Consider the following 21646-nt stretch of genomic DNA (forward strand, 5'->3'; position numbering starts at 1 on the left):
CCCTACTTATGAGCATTGCAATAAAGCAATAACTGTAATAAGAAATGCTGTGTAGCATAAAACATAACTGTCTCAGGGTATCATACCTCAATCTGCTGGAACATGTAGGGATGATTACATATTTTCCGCAACTGCATGATGGTGTTCATCAGAGTTTTAGTGCCACCTTTACCCTGAAACACACGCATTAACATAGACACAAGAGGTTATGATGGTACAGTAACACTACATGTACAATTCATGAGCATATGTTTAGCAGGCCTATAGAACACACATACACCTACACACTAGGGGTGGGCGATATGGCTCTAAAATAATATCACGATATTTCAGGGTATTTTTGCGATAACGATATACTTGGCGATATAGAAAAACTAAAATATTTAATTCATTTCAGGAATATAGTATAATAGTATAACAGAATAATCATAATGTGGAAAAATAAATAATACAGCATAAAATAATATAATGCAGCAAATAATATTGCAGAATATTTAGTGCATGCATATAAACTGCAAACTAAAACAATTATACAATAAATACACCTAAAGCTTCACAGTAAATAATAGACTACTTTTAAGACAGAACAGCCCTATTATCACGATATGGATTTTTAATATCATGATATTTCTGTGTCACGATATATTGTATACAATATAATATTGCCCACCCCTACTACACACAATTACACACACGTGCTACACAGCAACTCACCTTCTTGTCTTTTTCGGATCCGTCTGTAAGCAGAACACCTTTGGCCTGCATGTGTCTGTAGAGAACCCTCTGAAGTGCTGACATGTCACACTTTATCACATACTCCACCTGAAGCCCCAAAACACAAGCAAGACATCACAGTTCATATCCATGATTTAGCAGATCACACAGGTTTTAATCTATTTATTTGTTTGTAGTTAGTTGTCTAACTGCTATGACTAGCATCTGTCATGTGCACTAAATACAAAGTATCTACGGATCTCTTAAAGCGACAGAACCCAATTCATCCTTTGCAGATGTACCCTTTTTTAGTCTACAAACTCGCACATCAACTGAATACATTTTCAATGCTTTTTTGTGCTTACTCTTTCTAATAGTCCACAAAAGCTCCACAGTTTACATGCAGAATATTTTATTATTGAAAATATGTATGTTTATGGCAAATCAGAACCAAATTATATGGTGATCTAAACCCAGAGCAGAACTGTAAACGTGATTCACTGTACTGCAAAAGCCTTTCTCACCTTCTCAGGTAATTGGGCTTCCACTTCCTTCTTAAGCCGGCGCAACAGGAAAGGGCGGAGCACCTTGTGCAGACGCCGGATAATCAGTATAGTCTCCTCCTCATTCAGATCCACCTGGAAGAGCTCAGGGAAATGAGTGGGATTTTACAAAGTCTTTATCTGTAGTAAAGCAGTATTTAAACAGATGGTGTTACTGCACTCTCTACTACAGCATTTACACTCTTACACACAGTACATTCACACTTTCATCATAATAACTAGAAAAAATTTAGATGAAGTCAGAGAGCAGTAAGTGCTGTTTCTTATACCTTCAAAAGACTCTTGGAAACAGCAAGAGGTCTGGTTGACCCACAAAGCAACGTCTTTATCTCAGGCTAACGCTGGACTAAGTCTCAGTTTCAGCAGCTGATAGAAGAATTAGAGGTCACTACTATCAGAAAACAAAAAAACAGCTTATCTGGGCCATACAGCACTGCTACTGGACAACTAAAAAATACAAGTATATTAGTAGTTTCAATTAATTTTAAAATGACAATAATATTGCTTATCTGCATGTTTCCTATATATCTTCTATTACATATTTTACATAAAAAACAGTTTTCCTACAGTGATTCTGAACTTTTTTTAACAGTAGTTTGAGTACAACAAAGGCTGCTAATACAAATTTTGCATTATTCAGCCTCACTAAGGTCACTCATTCTGCTCAATCCAACACTCAACTAAACAATAACGGGTGCCAGAAGCACTGTCCACGGTCCACAAGTGTAGGCGATACAAATCCCCTTTCCTCTGTAAAGTGAAATGAGTTATTGACATTCTAAATATTTTGAGGGCTTTGGAGACTACTACAGGACACTTAAAGAAATTCACTTTGTGCTCCACTTAAAGCCCCAATAGGTAGGATTTCCTTGATTTTTAATCTTTTTAAAAATGTAAAATTACAGCTTGAAACTCAATGCAGCGCTCCATTGAGGTGTAATTGGAGGAATAGCGGTGCTCTCGTGTCTGTGCCTCTGAGCTCAAACCAGACTCAACGCTTGCGAGAACTGTGACCTGCTTTCCGACCTTTAGTTCTAACAGTTCTACAAGGACTACTGGTTCATTTTTTACAAACGAACATACAGACACTCTGGCAGAAGCTGGAAAGAGATCAAATATGTCTGTGAAAGCCAGAAAACGAGAAAGAGAAACTAATCCGCCTGAAACATTTATTACACTCTGCAACTGTAGGGGGAGCCCACGAGCACAAAATCTCAATCCTACCTAGTGGATCTTTAATAAGTTAAGACCAGAAAAAGGAATCAACACAAATCCTGCATGATTAAAAACAGACATAAAAACTAGACCATATATGAACAAAACCGTATAAAAATGTTTGATGTGTATTCAGAAAGCTCCAATTGTTTTCATTATATTTTGACAGTTTGCAGATTTACTTCAAATTTGTAAAAAAAAATTCTATTACACTTACAGTTAGGATTTTTTTATAACGTTTCTTATCAAACATGAAACCTTTTTATGTAATGCATGAATAGATATTGGTGTGTAACCAGGATGAAATTTGACTAAAATATCTGCCTGTTAAGAGGTTAAAGAAGACACCCAAGGTCTGTACTGACCTTCTCTCCAGTCATTGCAAAGGGGGCATTGAACCACTGTTCAAAGGTGCTGCAGCTTTTGAAGATGGTGGGCAGCAGGAAGTTGAGCAGGGCCCACAGCTCAGGCAGCTTGTTCTGCAGCGGGGTGCCTGTCAGGAGCACTCGTCTGGGGGCCAGGTAGTGTGTGTTCAGCACCTGGGTCAACTTACAGTGGTGGTTCTTCATTCGGTGACCCTCGTCTACGATCATGTACTTCCAGCGAATCTGGAAGAGAGCGAGAAGGAGGAGCTGGATGAGCCTGGTGGGTGTGATTATATGAAAAAATGTGGACCAGGGGTCAAATCTGGTTCTGGAGGGAGATTAGACAGAGCCTTGTGTTTGCAGAGTCACTGCGCCACTTCTTCTGTCTTATACATGTGCACCTACCTGGATCTGTCTGAGGTCAAAGCCAAACAAATACATGTAAGGGACAGTGGACCGCGACTGCTGCTGAAATTTATCCAACGCTAGCCAGCCGCACCTACGGAAGAGCACTGAGATGCAACACAGGGCAATTTAGTAGTGAAAATTAGAAGTGATAAAGGGACCAGATTTGACTAGTCCTGGAGAGACAAGTCATAAATATAAAACTTTTATTAACATGCACTTAGTAGCTTGCAAAAGTATTCATTCCCCTTAATCGTTTTCACATTTTGTCACCTTAAAACCACAAACTTAAATATTTTTTTTTGGAGATTTTAAGTGATACACCAATACAAATTAGCACAAAACGGTTAAGTGGAATGCAAATGAATTGATCAAATAAAAATCTGAAAAAGTGTTACATGCTAAAGTATTAAGTCACTCTGAAACCTCTAAATAAAATCCAGTGCAATCAATACAGAAGTCTTTTAATTAGTTAATAGTCTCAGTATAAATACACCTGTCCTGTAAAGGTCTCAGTGTTTTGTTATAGAACACTAGTGAAGAACAGCATCATGAAGACCAAGTAACTCATCAGGCAGGTCAGAGATAAATTATTGGAGACATTTAAGGAAGGGTTAGGGTTGGGTTGCAAACCTAAAAAGACATGGCCATTCACCTAAACTGACAGATCCAGCAAGGAGAGCACTGGTCAGAGACGCAGCCAGGAGGCCAATGGTCACTCTGGAGGAGCTGCAGAAATCTACAGCTCAGTTGGGAGAATCTGCCCACAGGACAACTATAAGTTGTGCACTCCACAAATCTGGCCTTTATGGAAGAGTGACAAGAAAAAAAAACTTTCATTGTTGAAAGAAAGACAAGAAAAGGGCAGTTTGCCATATAGGAGACACAGTAAACATGTGGAAGAAGGTTCTGTGGTCAGATGAGACCAAAGAAAATAAAAACTGCTGTTCACAGACGCTCCCCTTCCAACCTGGCTGAGCTTGAGTTATTGGATAAAGAAAAATGGGCAAATATCTCTGGGTAAATATGTCTCTAGACGTGCAAAACTGTTATATAGACATACCCCAAAAGACTTGCAGCTTCTGCCTGTCACATTTTTGCAGATTTTGATTTGATTATACTTTAGAACTTGTGATTGTGAAGGTGACAAAATGTGAAAAAAAGTTCAAGGGGTATGAATACTTTTACAAGCCACTGTTTGTTTGGATAAGTACAATTCAAACCAAGTAGGAGATACCAATATTATCTTAAAGGTGCTGTGCTTAGCTGTATCCAGCACATCAGGTTCATTTAGGGTAATAAACACGCCGCCTACTGGAGAGTACAGCATCTCCAGGACTGAAGTTGGGTCTCCCTGGTCTGGTCTAGAACACACAACCTGCTGACTCATGTTACCTTGGCCAGCACTTGCTTGTCTTTGATGATGTATTCGTAAGTGGTGAGAAGAACGTTGAACTTGCCGCTGCGGAGTTGAGGCACGAAAGCTCGTCTGGCTGCAGGTGATCCCTGAGGAAATAAATCCATATGAAACACTGATACATGTAATTTATCAGTTTATAAATAATATATGAATGTCCATAATAACTCAATAAATACAGCTATGGAAAAATTTAAGAGACCACTTCAGTTTCTGAATCAGTTTCTCTGATTTTACTTTAAATAGTTTTGTGTTTGAATAAATTGAACATTGTTGCTTTATTCTATAAACTACGGACAACATTTATCCCAAATTCCAAATAAAAATATTGTGATTTAGAGCATTTATTTGCAGAAAATTAGAAATGAGAAGCAGAGCTTCATATTCATATTCAAGTTGTAAGAGTTCAGAAATCAATATTTGGAGGAATAACCCTGTTTTTTTTAAATCTTGACATGTTCTCCTCCACCAATTTTACACACTGCTTTTGGATAACTTTATGCCACTCCTGGTGCAAAAATTCAAGTAGTTCAGTTTGGTTTGATGGCTTGTGATCATCCATCTTCCTCTTCATTATATTACAGAGATTTTCACTTTGGTAAAATCAAAGAAACTTGTCATTTTAAAGTGGTCTTTTAATTTTTTCCAGAGCTATAGAGCCATTTGAATGCTTAAAGTGTCCAAAACATTAAAAAAATTGAAAAAAATGTAAGGAGAAGAATTACAAATCCACCCCACTCAACAATAGCCATATATAAAACATACCATTGCCAATACACAGTCCTCGTTTAATATATTAAAAATACATCTAGAGACGCACCAATGTAGAAACTGTGCCAATGTTGATATTTGGAAACATTTATGAAGATATTGTGGTAGGCCCCTGGGGTTAGGGGCGTGACCACTGTGACCCGGAAGGAGGAAGCACACTGAGATACACAGACACGGGGATTAAATGAACTCAAAACATACCTTTATTGGCTTTTAACGCCCTCCACCACACCCAAAAACAACTCAAAAGAACAATGGGGCTCTAGAGTTTCATAGTCTCTTTTTAAAGTGCTGACTACGAGTCCGCGCAGCCTCAGCCCTCCGCTCCCCAGTCAAAGTCCTCAAATGAGGACTGAGTATATATGCCTATAGGCTGAGTATATATGCCTGTCTCAACTGGCGGCTCAATCAGCCCTCATGCGGGCCAGCTGAGACAGGCATGGCTTTGCGCTCTGGCGTGGGGCGGACCCACAACTCCCCCGCCTCCTCACGCCACAATATAGAAAATGAGAACACAGAAAACAGATATTTAACCTTTAACCATTGTTCATTTATGTTCCTGCCAAGGGACCAAATTTCACCCACCTTGTAAGAGACTTTTACCACAGATGGCGCCCATTTGTCGAACTCGTATACCCAGTTAGAGAGAGTTCTGTCGAAAACAATAGAAACCTTTACTTAATTTACACACACTAATAAATGCACACATAAAAAATAATTATTAAACAACAATGATTTTAAAACATTAAAGCGTTACTCACGAGAGGGGCACAATGATGAGATAGGGACCATTGAGGCGTTTGTACTCCATGAGGTAGGTGATGAGTGCGATCGTCTGGATGGTTTTCCCTAATCCCATTTCATCAGCTAGAATTCCGTTTAGATTATTATTGTACAGAGATACCAGCCACTCCAAACCCTTAATCTGGGGGAAGTGAAAAAGAGAAACATATTATTAATATACAACATATAGCCATTGTGCATTTTTCTGTATAACTGTCTGCATTTCACTTTTGTGTAAGTAGTCCTTTAAGTTACATTTTTGTGTTTAATGCCCTTTATAAATAAATCTACATCAAGTAGGGGTGGGCGATATGGCTCTAAAATAATATCACGATATTTCAGGGTATTTTTGCGATAACGATATACTTGGCGATAAAGGAAAACTAAAATATAAGGAATATATAATAATATATAATATAATAGGGATATAGTATAATAGTTTAACAGTATAATGTGGCAAAATAAATAATATAGCATAAAATAATATAATGCAGCAAATAATATTGCAGAATATTTAGTGCATGCATATAAACTGCAAACTAAAACAATTATACAATAAATAAACTTAAAGCTTCACAGTGAAAAATAGACTACTTTTAAGACAGAACAGCCCTATTATCACGATATGGATTTTTAATATCATGATATTGTATACGATATAATATTGCCCACCCCTAACATCAAGGAAAAAAATCTTAATATAATTGTGAAATTGAGATTTTAAACTGCATGTGTTTTTCTAAGAATCATAATTAACCTGAATCACTGTAAGGTCTGAGGTCTACAGTCCTCTATATGCTACTATTACTGTGACTTCTTTAATTTTTATACATTTTTTTATGTTCTATTTACCTGATACTGTTTGAGCTGACCGTTGATCAGCAGTGAAGACTGCTTGTCCACTCTTTCTGTGACTGCATGAGCGACTGCGTAATACGACTGCAGACCCCGCGCGAATGCAGCCCCACCGTACTCGTCATCCACATCCTGTTTAGCGTGTCTACACAGAACACACACACATGGATAGGATATTTTATTACTACCCAGCTTAGCAGGCCTATAGAATACACTGTGTTTGGTGGTACAGCAAAAAACGTGTATCATGATACCTTATAATATTAGAATTTTTGATCGTATGGTGGCTTGGGGGTTAGCAAATTCTCAGTGCTGGGGTCTTTTGGTTTCAAGTCCCTATCTTGGTAGATATTTTATGTACTCCCTGTCTATGCATGTGCAGGCTGGCTGGTATGTGTGAAGGCGTGTATGTATGTATGCATTGATATGGATTGGCACTCTATACTGGGTCTTTAGTAGGGGTGTGACGAGATCTCGTGGCACGAGATTAACGTGACGATATTTCTTGTCAGGCTTAAACCTGTCTCGCGGGAAGAAAAAAAAAACAGTTAAGTGTGGACTTTTTAAGAGGGATCTGGCAACCCAGTAGCGATAGCGCTAGAGTATGATGGCTGAGCAGTGAGAGCAGCTCTCAGCAGAAGAGGAAATTTCGGGCATTTTTTATAGAAGATGCTTCTGCTACTTTTAAGTTGTATGTCTGGCTGCATTTTGGCTCCAGTGAAAAAAATAAACGGTAACAGAGTGACCAACAAGACACAAACCATATATAAATACTGTAAGTAAATCCTACACGTGACTGTTTCATAGGCAGTTATACTAATCCCTTAGCTCTGTACTGTATTTAAAAAAATGTTCTGTCTCTGTTTGCACTTCAAGTATAGTCTTAATATGACTGGTTATGGTTATGCATAGTTAAATTACAAGAGATTTAGGAGAAAAAAGCACAAACCATAGGCTTAATATGACTGATTATGGTTTGAACTTATTGTTTGTACTATGTAAGACCTAGAAAAGTTTTATTTTTATTTTTTATTCTTATTCTTATTTCTATTTCTCATAGAATCAATGTGTGAGAGAACCAGTCTGTTAAGTTTGAGTTATATGATTTTGTCAAATAAAACTCTAGTTTTCAAGCCATTTTTAATTTTTGACGTTTTCTCTAAAATTGTATTTTTAAATCTCGTCTCGTCTCGTTCTCGTAAACTCAATATCGTGTCTCGTCTCGTCTCGTGATATTAGTGTCTCGTCACACCCCTAGTTTTTAGCCTAAGAGTTCGAAGCATGTTAAGAGTACACTATGTGCAACTGGCTGCTGCTTCTCATCGCTGCGTGTCAGTTGAATGCTGAGCTGTAAGTGCTTTCATTTATTTTTTCATTCTTTTTATCATTGTTTCATTCATTAATTCATATATTAATTAATCATTTCACTTGTACTTGTTTTTTATAATAATACTTCATTCAGTTAAATAGGAAAAATTGCAATTTTTGAGCACTGACAATCAAGTCACATTAGGCTAAAAAAAAAGTAATATATATTCAACATTGTCTTATTTTTAATCACCTCTAGCACTGTCCATTTCTATGATATTCTCAAAATATACTGTATGTATTTTAGGTTCATAGCTATTCTTACTCAATGATGTGCCGGGCGTCCACTTCTGATACATCCTCACTGTCGGGATCTGGAATCTTCTTCTTCTCCTCTACAGGAGCCTGTGATGGCTGCAGCTCCTCCTCTTCCTCCTGTAATTCAAATACTGAAGTTATCTTCATCTTTCATGTTACAGAAGATTAAAAAATTGAAGGCATATATAGAACTACTAATATTATAAGCATGAAAAATTATTATTAAATGGCCATATTTGTGCCACTTTTTACTTTTTGACACAATGGGAATATATCAGTTGTTAAAGCACGATGAACAGACCAATAAATATACCGTAAAAATATGTTTTATAACAACATCCAATAAAGAGCGTTTTTCTATCTCAAGTAAGGCTGACATTTTGGAGAAACATTTTCTTATCTTTTTATTATGTTGAAAAGTAAAGTGCATGTGTTTAACCACTAGGGGGAGTGTGTATGCATTAGCTGCGGTTCAATTAACTCACCCCAGTTCAAGTTCTCTAGACCAGGGGTGTACAAACTACGACCCGCGGGCCATTTGCGGCCTTTTCCTCTTTTGAAGTGGCCTGCGAGGTATTTTAGAAATAAAATTAAAGTTGGCCCGCAGGTTTTCATAATGTGAGATTCAAAGTGTAAATGCTAGGTGTCAGAAAATGGGCCAAAGAGCGGCGAGAATGCACAGTTGTGGCGCAGAAAACGGGCCAAAGAGTCTAAAAGCAGCGAGAAAGCGCAATTGTAGCGCTGAAAACGGGCCAAAGAGTCTAAAAGCAGAGAGATTGCGCAGTTGTAGCGCAGAAAACGAGCCAAAGAGTCTAAAAGCAGCGAGAAAGCGCAATTGTAGCGCAGAAAACGGACCAAAGAGTCTAAAAGCAGAGAGATTGCGCAGTTGTAGCGCAGAAAACGGGCCAAAGAGTCTAAAAGCAGCGAGAAAGCGCAGATGATCACGGATAACAGGCCAAAGACTCTATTTGCGGCGAGAATGCGCAGTTGTAGCGCAGGAAACAGACCAAAGAGTCTATATGCGGCGAGAATGCACAGTTGTAGTGCAGGAAACAGACCAAAGAGTCTATATTCGGCGAGAATGCGCAGTTGTAGCGCAGAAAACGGGCCAAAGAGTCTAAAAGCGGCAAGTAAGGGCAGATTATCGTGGATAACGGGCCAAAGAGTCTATTTGCGGCGAGAATGCGCAGTTGTAGCGCAGAAAACGGGCCGAAGAGTCTATTTGCGGCGAGAATGCGCGGTTGTAGTGCAGGAAACAGACCAAAGACTCTATATGCGGCAAGAATGCGCAGTTGTAGCACAGAAAACGGGCCAAAGAGTCTAAAAGCGGCAAGATTGCGCAGTTGTAGCGCAGAAAATGGGCCAAAGAGTCTATTTGCGCCGAGAATGTGCAGTTGTAGTGCAGGAAACAGACCAAAGAGTCTATATGCGGCGTTAATGCGCAGTTGTAGTGCAGGAAACAGACAAAAGAGTCTATATGTGGCGAGAATGCGCAGTTGTAGTGCAGGAAACAGACCAAAGAGTCTATATGCGGCAAGAATGCGCAGTTGTAGCGCAGAAAACAGGCCAAAGAGTCTAAAAGCGGCAAGAATACGCAGTTGTAGTGCAGGAAACAGACCAAAGAGTCTATATGCGGCAAGAATGCGCAGTTGTAGTGCAGAAAAAGGACCAAAGAGTCTAAAGGCGGCAAGATTGCGCAGTTGTAGCGCAGAAAACGGGCCAAAGAGTCTAAAAGCGGCTAGAATGCGCAATTGTAGCGCAGAAAATGGACCAAAGAGTCTAAAAGCGGCAAGATTGCGCAGTTGCAGCGCAGAAAACGGGCCAAAGAGTCTAAAAGTGGCGAGAAAGCGCAATTGTAGCGCAGAAAACAGACCGAAGAGTCTATATGCGGCGAGAATGCGCAGTTGTAGCGCAGAAAATGAGCCAAAGAGTCTAAAAGCGGCAAGATTGCGCAGTTGTAGCGCAGAAAAATTTGTCAGGAATCAGTTGCCTAATTAGGAGTATAATATTAAGACACATTATGAAACGAAACATCAATTTGAAAATCTTAGTTTACACAACACCGTCAAAGATAGATGAAGATAGAAACTCAAGTAAAATGGTGTGTGAATCATAGTAATTAATAAAATGTATTATTATAAGTGGTATATTTCATTATTTGTTTTATTACAGAGTCTGTGGCCCATTACTGCACATATAATTCTCCTTCTGGCCCCCAACAAAAAAAATGTGTGGACAATCCCTGCTGTAGACGGTCTGTGGAGGTGATACAGTTTTCTGACCGACCAACCAGTTAAGACCTCGACTAACAGACATGTACACCATGAATTGATATTTTACTTGTATTTTGATCTTATTTGTCAGTAAACATTGTTACATGAAGATTTTTGAGTTTGAGGATTTTAAATTTTTTACCACTGCTTCCATTAGTGGTAAGCAGAGCTAAAAAGAGCTGCTACTACATTAATAACAAATTAATGAAGAATTTTAATAATATAATGATATAATGATAATGTTATAATGATAATAACACTCTCAACACTCTCTACCTCACCTCTTCCTCCTCTGACCCTGTGTCCTCACTATCTGATCTTGGAGCCACCTCATATCTGCAGTGTTCAAACAAACACACAAAAAGATTTAGAATAGGAATATCCCTTAAAAACAAACTTTTCCCTGGCCAGACGGCTGAGTGCTCACCCCGGGTTCATCTCCAGCCAGGTCTCCAACTGTCCAGCTTTGGGAGCGTCTACTCCAGTCAGGATTTTCCCACTGTCCACATGGATCACCTTCACTGGCAGGTCACTCATCTGACTTGTCTCATCCAGTGGCTAATTGAGGGAGAACACAGGGATGGTACAATGTGAAAAATAGAAAAAGAAAGCAATCGTCAATTAATAAAAACACACATGGCATATTATTATTATTATTATTATTATTATTATACAGTGTAGTGAAAAAGTATTTGCCTCTTACAGATTTCTTTTGTTTTTGCTTATTTGTCTTAAAAATTTTTTTTTTTACATTTTTCAGATTATCAAACCAACTTTAATCTCAGTCAAGGATAACCCAAGTAAATACAAAAAGCAGTTATTCACAGTGAGAGCTATTATTCACACATGCAGAAAACAAGAAACACTGATGAACTTTTCCAGAAGTCACTGGCCTACCAAAATTACTCCAAAAGAGCATAGACAACTCATCCAGGAGGCCCTAAAAGAACCCAGAACAACATTTAAAGAACTGTTGCCTCAGCTGATTCAGATGCTCTGGCATGATCTTAAACAGGCTACGCATGCTGAAAAAAAACCTCCAATGTGGTTGAATTTACAATTCTGTAAAGTTGAGTGGGCCTTAACAGCATTAACAGTTATCGCATGATAGCGCTTGATTGAAGTTGTTGCCGCCCACAACCAAGATATTAGGTTTAGGGGGCAATTCCTTTTTCACACATGGCAGGCCATGTTGGTTTGAACTGATTTGTTCCCCTTAATAAATGAAATTATACTTTAAAAACGGCTTTTTATATTTACAGAGCTTATCTTTGTCTGAAAAGTGTTAGTGTTATAAAAAAGAACTCTGTAGGGGGGAGCAAACCATTTTTGGAACCACTGTTGTATAATTATACTTCCCTACAGAGGATGCTGTGAGCTAGTAGTAGACTGTGCATTCACTCCCCCCTGGTGGTAATATTCATTCATAGAACACCAGATATAAACCTCTGTACTGTTATATCCTGAAACACTTAACTATCATTATTGTACAATTATGATCATCACTACTGTTAAACTAAAACACGCTAAACATTAATCCCACACCCACCTCTCCATCTGGCCCCAGTGCCACCGGCTGCCCCTCTGCGTTCTCCAGCTTCTTCTTCTTCTTTTTCTTCTTCTTCTTCTCTTTGAGGGCCTGTGCAGCTTTGTGGGCACGCACCAGCTCAGTGAGGTTGGCCACATACTCGTCAGTCTGCTGCAGCAGGTAGGCCAGCCGCTTGTCCTTCTTCTGATCAATCAGCTTCCTGTAGCCCTCCTCATCCTCAGCCTGTAGTGATGGTACAAATGGTATAAATTTATTGTAAAAAAAAAAGGTAGGGTGACTTTCTTATTAAACAAACTAGTGGTTAACTGCTTACAGCTGGTCTGTAGCAATGGAGATAAACTGAGTCAGTGTAGTAAAGCAGTGCTGGAGCAGATTGTGTCCCTGCACTCTACTGCAGCATTTACACACTTACACACAGCACATTCACACTTTCATCATAATAACTAGAAAAAGACACAGAAGCACATAGATAACTCTGTAACTTGTACAAATATAAGTCTTTACACATAACAAAAAAAAGCCAGAGTGTGGTGAGTACTGTTTCCTGCACCTTCAAAAGACTGGTACAGGAAGAGGTCTGGTTGACTCACATGGCAACACCTTTAGCTCAGATTAACACTGGACTAAGTTTCAGTTTCAGCAGTGAGGTGAAGAGGTCTAATAGGTGAGTTGGCAATAATACAGTCATTAATAATATATATAAAATAAAAGAACAGCTTCTGTGCATCCATCTATTCATTTGTTCATCCATCAACTTGTGTCTATCTGAATTATTGCTGTATTTTTCACACTTTAAGGCGCACTTTATTATAAGGCTGTCTTTTTTGGTCTATAAGGCACAATATGTGACACTAGTAAGGAACAGGGGTGGCGCCATGTTTTTTTTCCTGCTAATTCAGCCGGTCTCACCATGGGTGGTGAGAACTATATATCTAAGCTAAGTAAACAAAACTGTAATTCATAAAAAAAAAAAAAACTTTTTTTTTAAGTCAAATAAATGCTGGATGTTAATCTACACAGATTTCTCTCCTGAAAATTGTTCATTTGGATGAGTAAAGTGCTTCCGCTTATTTATAGTAAGCTCAGATTTCCAGATTACCACAAAGGCAGTATGTAGCAGCATTAGCATTAGCAGCTAACTGCTAGCGCTTCTGTTCTGGTAAGCCAGGGTGATATTACCTAGCAGTTCGTCCCAAGTAGCTTGTTTGAACACGGTAAACACGCAGACTACAGTCCAAAATACTCGCATCTGAGAGGCGAAAGATCTAGCGCTTAGCACGGTTAGCGGCTAATGCTAAGACTGCTCCAGTCTTGTTGCTGGAGAAACTAAACTCCTGTATAACTTCAGTGGAGTGGCTTTACTGCTTCTTACAACCTGATTTACAACGTTTTTTAAGAAAATGAAAGGATTTTAAGTGCGCCTTTAATTACAAATACCTTTATGTTTTCCTTGCACTGTATTCACTGTCAATCTGTATATTTTTCTTCCTTTCTCTCCCACCCACACACACACTCTTCCATCCATCCATCCATACATCCACTGTCCATACATCCACCTATTTAAATCAGCTTCCTCACCATCAGTCTCCTCATTCTCTCTTTCTCGATGCGTTCATTCTCCTTCTTCTGCTCCCTCTCAGTGTTGGCATGGTACGTTGCAACAGCTTTGGTCAGCTTTTGGATCTTTCCAGTGATGGAACGATGATACTCCTTAAAGTCCTTGGCATGCTGGAGGATGCTGTTCAGATATTCCTGGGAAACAAATATGAAAATATCAAATAAAACTTGATACAGTACATAAAATATGTCCTCACATTCCATAGTCACAGGCTCAAATAAACATTTTCACACAGATAAACCGAGCATTTTTTATTCCAGTCATATTTACTGGGGTTTACTGGGGTCTGTGTCATATACAGTTTGGTATTTCTGTCTGTTGGTTTCTTGGGGTTCCTGGTGTTTTTTATGTACCTGGTGCTTCTGTCGTCGTTTGCGCTCTTGTTCAATCTTCTGCTGCTTCTCCAGTTTCTCTGTGATGCGAGCCTCCCGGAGTGACTGCCTCTTACTTCTCTTATAGGCCTTAGCATCCAGGGCCGTTTCCAGAGCCGTCTCACGCCGCATGCACACCACCACCTCCTGACGCAGCTGCACAAAACATACACAAACACTCTTTTAATACAACATAACTACTGTAAATGGTTGTGGACATGAAAGTAATATTTTTTTTTATCAAAAATAACCCAACACAAATTGAATTAGAGCAACTTAAATAAGTGATTGTAGTGATACTTAAAGCTGTGTATTTGCAAGAACTTACATACAGGGGTTACATTAATTATACAACAGTTAGATTCGACCTTGCAGTGTGATTGGCTAAGAGGCATTCTGTGAGTGCCGTTATCAGTTGGTAATGCACTGTAAAAGAAGCTCTCTATGTATTACTCCCCCACATACAGGTAACTTAGCAACAATGCAGCGTTTACCAGCCAAACAGCGCAGCTACAAACAGAGCAGCAATGGGACTATTTTAACTTACAAAGTGTTTATATTCAAACGGATCGTATTTTCTCGTCCTCTTTAACGTCTTTCAATAAAAAGTGAAACTGGAACTGTGGTATAATATGAATAATACACTTGAGGTTTATGCTATAACGTGTAATATTGTCGCCACAAGGCCACAGGCCACAACATATATTAAACCAGCAGAAGCTACCTGTCTCTGGAAGTTCAGCAGTCTGAGTGCTTTAAGTTCTATCGTAGCCTTTGTGCGCAGATCTCCTGCTAAAGAGCCCGGAAGATTCTCCAACTCCTGGATTCGGTGTGTAATGCGTGCCTCAAGCCTGGAACACCACAATTTTACACCACAGTTACAGACTTGACATTAAAACCACTAATCTGTAAAAATAGAACACTGAATACCGAGAATACTTAAAGATCTTCAGTTCAGAACTTCCCCTACCTGTACTCTCTCTCCTGAAGGATCTCCACAGGGTCCAGCCCGCAGGGTTTCTGGATGGGAGTGATGCGGTTTTGTTTCTGATGCAGGGGGATCATGGGCGTGGGCTGGGCTGGGTGGCCCGGGTGTCCAGGCGACTGGGTCTGAGGGGGCATGACTGGAGAGGCAGCAGAGGGCACAGAGGGTGGCGCAGGAGATGGGCGGCCTGTGGGCTGAGGGGGAATCAGCTTCTGAGGAGCATTGGAGGGAGTGGCTGCATTCACCATGGGACCTTTAAAATAATTATAACAGCTGTTTAAGATTCAACATTTCTCATTCTAATAGCTGAATAGGACCCTGAACAGTAGGAGGCTCTAGAAGCAACACAGGAAGGAATTAGTGGTTTTAATCTGGTATAAATCTGCAGTATTCACACTTAATATCCATACTGGATTTAATTTAATGCACAGTTATTACTGTCATATTATAAAAAATACACACACTGCAGATTCATACTGGATAAAAATAATCCACACATATAACTGGATCAATATCACTCCATACTGCCAGACAATAAAACCTACACACTGTTGATTCATACTGGATCAAAAGAATGCATCCAATTGATTTACCCAGTTCAAATAGAGCAATCTTCTGACAATTAGAAATCCCATAAAGTTGTTCATCAAAAACTGTTCTTAATCTAAAAACTCATACTGGATTATAATTACACCACAATTATTTCTCTCAGCCAGTAACTACACACTCTGCAGATTCATTCTGGTTTAAAAGCACTGCACAACAATTGTTGTCAGACTGTACAACACACTAGAGATTTCTACTGGATCAAAATGACAAATCGCATTATTAATCATTTAAATTACAAAACTAACCCATTTCAAACAAAGCATTTTTTAAGTAACTTTCACCTACCAATTAAAAAATAATGTAATAATTATTGGTGTCAACAGAATTATGTAATTAATCACAACCAACCACACTTCTTTAAGAATAAGCTTTTAATAATGGGTATTTAGATGTGAATAAAAAAATCAGATTAGTATTGTTGGTGCCTTAAATCCAAAATAACTGTATTAATTAGAACAAAATATTCTGTGACTAAATTATGGAAAAATCATGATTTCATTTTTTAAATGCTGGTGCTTAACTAGATTTTTGGAAAGGGGCAATAATAATGCTGTTGTGTCTTTTACACTTGGCAGACTAGATCCTTAATTAATGTGTTATAATATGTCAGGGTAGTTTGGATCCTTTTTAAACTGGAATCTTGTAACGTGCTATTTGATGAGTTACTGAGTTTAACTGAGGGTTTTAATAGAGAAAATAAATGCTTATTGTAGCTCCATATTCCACACTTAACAGCTTGAAAGACGAAACGTGCCATCAGCATTGTGTTCTTCAGCATAAATGAAAACTAATCTACCTTCTAAACTCAACAGTAGGTGTAGCTCTGTTATATTGCTAAAAAAACTGCTAGTGCATTGTCACCAGGCTCTGTCAATTTTGTTACGTGATTATTTGCATTAAAAAGAAATTAATGTTTTAAAGTTTTCAGACAAACTGCATGCGTTTCCATGTTAATTTTGTCAGCCCTAGTAATAATTCAAGTATTATAACTGTCATTATTTAAAAAACTCAGATTCCTAATTAAATACACTACACTAATAATGAATACACAAAAGTGAAGATGTCTTACCCTCAGGCCAGGTTTTTGGTGGTCCGTTGGCAGGGGGGCCCTGCATGCCGGGTGGGACACCAGACGGGCCGGGTGGAGGCATGTTGGGTCCAGTCATCCCTGCGGAGCAGCCGGCACACACTAACCCTTTACTTAAGTTACCACAGTGGACCGCAGTGGACCAAAATGTTAAACACAACTCCACTCCTTTTCTAAGCATTTTTATTTATAACTATTAATATATTTAGTATTATAACTCAAATCATTTAAAAAATGCATATATATATGTTTGAGTAAAATGAACATTGTTGTTTTATTCTATAAACTATAGACAACATTTCTTCCAAATTACAAACACAAAAATTTGGCATTTACATATATATACAGCTCTGGAAAAAATGAAGAAACCACTTCATTTAAGAGACCACTGCTATTTTTAGGTAAATGTTTGAGAAAAATGAACATTGTTGTTTTATTCTATAAACTATAGACACTATTTCTCCCAAATTACAAATACAAAAATTTGGCATTTAGAGCATTTATTTAACAAAAAGGTGCAGAGCTCTCAGACCTCAAATAATGCAAAGAAAACAAGTTATTCATAAAGCTTTAAGAGTTCAGAAATCAATATTTGGTGGAATAACCCTGGTTTTTAAGCACAGTGTTCATGCATCTTGGCATGTTCCCCTCCACCAGTCTTACACACTGCTTTTGGATAACTTTAAAACTGTAAAATCAAGGAAAAACATCATCATTAAGTGGTCTCATATTTTTTACCAGAGCTGTATGTATATACAGGTCATAAATCAGTAACTCTCAATTTCACAGAAGCTGATTTTTGACTGACACCTAGGTGAACTTTAGGAGTGGACAATTAGTGACTGCGGCATCAAAACTCTGCTCACCATGCCCTCTGTTGTAGTTGGGGCCCAGGGGTCCCGGGCCCGTGCTAGGCCCCCCTCCTCCACCAGGGGGAAGACTTGGCATGGTCTGGCCCTGCTGCATACCCGGCATGGGCCGCTTGCCCTGCACTGCCATCTGCAGGTGGTCCGGGAGGGGCTGCCCACGTGCCAGCATCTTATAGGCCATGATCTGCGCCCTCAGCTGGTGGAGCTGGTTCTGGTTGAAGGGTGTGGGGTTGGTGGAGGAGCCTGGGGTGCTGCTACCCGAATTTGAACCTCCTCCAGGGCGGTTCTGCTGGGAGTCGGTGCCTTCTAGTGGGGCAGAGGAGGGTCCAGAAGAGGACAGGAGGGGGCCGGAGGGCGGAGCTCCTGCCGGGAGAGGGCTGGAGACGTGATCAGAGGAGCCTAAAGGAGAGGGGTAGCCTGTAGATAAAGAATGAAGGGTTTAGGAATTAGTTCTCTTTACATAACTGTTCCCTTTGAACATTTATCCTGATCATCTATGGTCAGTTGGTAATTGTGATCAGCCATAACAACTCAAAAGAACTAGCATTATCTGGTTCTATAACACCTATTAATAGGTGGGATCTACATATTAGGCAGTTATTGAGGCTGATGTGGCTGAAGCAGGAAAATGAATGATCATATGATTCTGATCCACTTTGACAAAAAGAAATTAGGATTGCTAGATGATTGGGTCAGAATATCTCCAAAACACCAAGGCAGGACTTATGGGGTGTTCCCAGTTTGCAGTGGTCAGTACACACCAATGCACTCCAATGAAGGACAACCACTGACCTAGGAACATTTATTTATGATCATGGGGGCCACACCGCACAACTGCCATTATTGTGTTGATGGCAGATAAGCCTGTAATAATGTAACTGCATTACTGCTATTATATTGCCATTTAATAAATAGCAAAAAATGGTCTTAAAACTAACCATTTTTTTTTCTTTGTTACTGTGAGAGGTCTAGTGGCAGAAACCACAGGACACCTTCAGGTGTTATGGAGTCCATGCCTTGAACATCACAATCTTTAAAATAAAGTTTTGGTTCTAAAATTGGTTCTTGTAGTCATGAGCATAAATTAAAATCTCAATAGTCTTTAAATACAGGAGTAATTGTTGATTACTGTTTCAGTTTTTTAGTTTGTTTTATTATTTATTTTTTTTAGTTATTTGTAGATGAGCCAAAATAGTAACAAACAGCACTATTTATAGCTATCAAATATGCAAACTACTGTTTCAAATGAGTCAAAACCATGCAAGCAGAATGTAACCAATATAAAAACAATACTTTATTTTAGCAAACGGCTCCCTAACAATCAGTGTTTAAATTGAACAAGGGCAGAAATAACCTTCTTATTTTTCAGTTTAGGAAAAGTACAAAATATAGTACCAGTCAAAAGTCACACCTTAGAAGACACAAGAGTTTTTTTGTTCATTATTTTAAAATGTTCTGCATTGTAGATTTATACTAAAGCAATCCATATGAAAATAGAGCATATGAAAGTATTTAGTAAACATAAAAGTGTTAAACAAACCAGAATATTGTGTTGTGAAGAAGGAGAGTTTGTATAAAGTAATTAGCCCAAAAAACTTCAAGAACTTTTAGTTCTTAGAAGTATCCTAATATGCAGACGCAAAGACCATTAAAAACTGTTATGACTTTTTTTTGTTTTCCACTCTTAAGTTACTACATGATTCATTACGGAAAAAATAAAAACATTGAATAAGAAAGTCAAACTTTTGACTGGTACTGTATGTAAATCACATAAAGGAGTTCTTCACATAATCACAAGCCATCTGATAAGATGTCCTCTGTTATTTGGTAATCAAATTATTTTGAATAACCTTTTAGCCTTATTAAGGACTGAGGCAGTGTAGTTAGATGGTTTTAATGTACCTTGCGAGTGCTGGTCCATAGGGCTTGGTGGTGGTCCCATACCAGCATGTGCTCCAGCTCTCATGGGCACTCCTTTCATCTGACCAAAGCGTGAGTCTTCTCCCATGTTCTTCTCATGCAGGCCCTCCAGAGGCTGCAGAAACAAATAAGAGAACTGCAGAGAACTGCAGAAGGGAATTCTGCACGCTACACATGCACACACAGACGGGCTGTGGTCTTACTTTGTGCATTTGGTGCATGCTCTCCTGCTGTGTGTATCCAGATGGTCCTTGCTGAGGCAGAGAATGTCCAGATGTGGTTGGGGGTCCGGGGCTCGGGCCCATCATGCTGTGGGAGGATCCAGGGGAGGGTCCTGGGCCCAGCATCGCTCCAGGAGATGGCCCTGGACCAGGGGACGGTCCGGGCCGGGGGGTCCCACCTAACGGAGGGTCTGGAGTGGACATCCTCCTGCTGTCTCCTGCATTATAGACAGATTTAAAAGGGCATTTTTAGTATATGATAACCTAGTGATAATTTATGACAGATAATTTATCGTGGTGTGCCCACATGTGGGTGATGGAGAGGCCATAAATTGTCATGTGGTCACATGGGTCATCACAGATTTGTGGTTGTTGGCAGTCATCAAAGGCAACAGGTGGAAATGTATACCAATTATTATTTTGGTTTATCTGGTCATACACCATGACTGGTACTGAAATCAGGGTTAAAATCTGTATATTTAAATAGTATTTTTTATAAAGAACTGGCATTAGACAGATGTTGTCCTGTATTTATTGAATTTCATTAACAGTAAAGCAGAACAGTGACTAAACACTACAGAAAAAAAATAATTTATTTATTTAATCGTTTTGATTTCAATGGTTTGATTTAATTTTGATTATAATGGTTTGTGACTAGGCAAAGCATTACAGTGAACATTTATAATGTATATATAAATAAAGGTATAAATGTTTTCCAGCCTATTCACTAAAATTCTCACCCAAAATTTGCTTTACTACAGAGTTAGACTGAATTGGAATCTCTGGGCTAAAACATCTAAATTAAAATATGACAAATAGTCTACTTTGTATAGTATATGAATATATTATAAAAATGTTTTTTTACTGTAATATAACATGGATCTGGCTGTTAATTCCATCATATCCTTACTTTAAAAAGCTTAATACATTTTAATAAGATTTTACACTTTTGGAAAAGTTTATAATATGTTAAAAATATAAAAGCAAGAGAAAAAAGATATATATATATATATATATATATATATATATATATATATATATATATATATATATATATTATATTATGTTACATTAATAAAATGCTAATTCTAATAAAAAAAATAATTTAAGAGTTTCGAGAATACATTATGTTGTGTCTATAAGTACACTAATAATTACATAAATTACTCACTAAGTATCAAAGCAGAGTTTCACCCAAACACTGTTGATTATTTCAAAATAAATTGTTTTATCTAAATTCATTTGCAAAATCTCTGGCCTAACTTATAATAACAAACATTTATGTTTGTGTATTATAGTAGTATATTAACCTGGAGGAGGCATCATACAAATACTTAAAAATATATGTTTTTATTTACAAAAAAAAAAAATCATTCATTTCAATCTATAACTCAAATGTTCTATCAGAATTACTGTATTACAAAAAGTGT

General features: G+C 38.3%; 1 protein-coding gene across 4 annotated transcripts in view; it reads right to left on the bottom strand.

The window, feature by feature from the left end:
- LOC103032158 (transcription activator BRG1) overlaps nt 1-21646 on the bottom strand; it is a 35592-nt gene that overhangs the window by 11380 nt on the left and 2566 nt on the right. For 2 of the 4 annotated variants that reach the window (XM_049479128.1, XM_049479127.1), the window contains exons 2-21: nt 20199-20434; nt 19978-20110; nt 18073-18492; nt 17189-17287; nt 15496-15763; nt 15250-15376; nt 14508-14681; nt 14115-14288; nt 12537-12758; nt 11415-11545; nt 11269-11323; nt 8722-8831; nt 7086-7233; nt 6212-6375; nt 6036-6102; nt 4658-4768; nt 2858-3100; nt 1239-1352; nt 715-822; nt 87-173 (exon numbers count right to left, since the gene is read on the bottom strand). In XM_049479128.1, the coding sequence (XP_049335085.1) occupies nt 87-173; nt 715-822; nt 1239-1352; nt 2858-3100; nt 4658-4768; nt 6036-6102; nt 6212-6375; nt 7086-7233; nt 8722-8831; nt 11269-11323; nt 11415-11545; nt 12537-12758; nt 14115-14288; nt 14508-14681; nt 15250-15376; nt 15496-15763; nt 17189-17287; nt 18073-18492; nt 19978-20110; nt 20199-20420 (3177 nt within the window). In that variant the 5' untranslated portion in view covers nt 20421-20434. Of the gene's footprint in view, nt 1-86; nt 174-714; nt 823-1238; nt 1353-2857; nt 3101-4657; nt 4769-6035; nt 6103-6211; nt 6376-7085; nt 7234-8721; nt 8832-11268; nt 11324-11414; nt 11546-12536; nt 12759-14114; nt 14289-14507; nt 14682-15249; nt 15377-15495; nt 15764-17188; nt 17309-18072; nt 18493-19977; nt 20111-20198; nt 20435-21646 lie in introns of all 4 variants that reach the window. The other 2 variants (XM_049479126.1, XM_049479125.1) reach the window with 1 other exon arrangement.

The sequence above is a fragment of the Astyanax mexicanus genome, chromosome 5 (genome assembly GCF_023375975.1).
Source record: "Astyanax mexicanus isolate ESR-SI-001 chromosome 5, AstMex3_surface, whole genome shotgun sequence".
NCBI lineage: Eukaryota > Metazoa > Chordata > Actinopteri > Characiformes > Acestrorhamphidae > Astyanax > Astyanax mexicanus.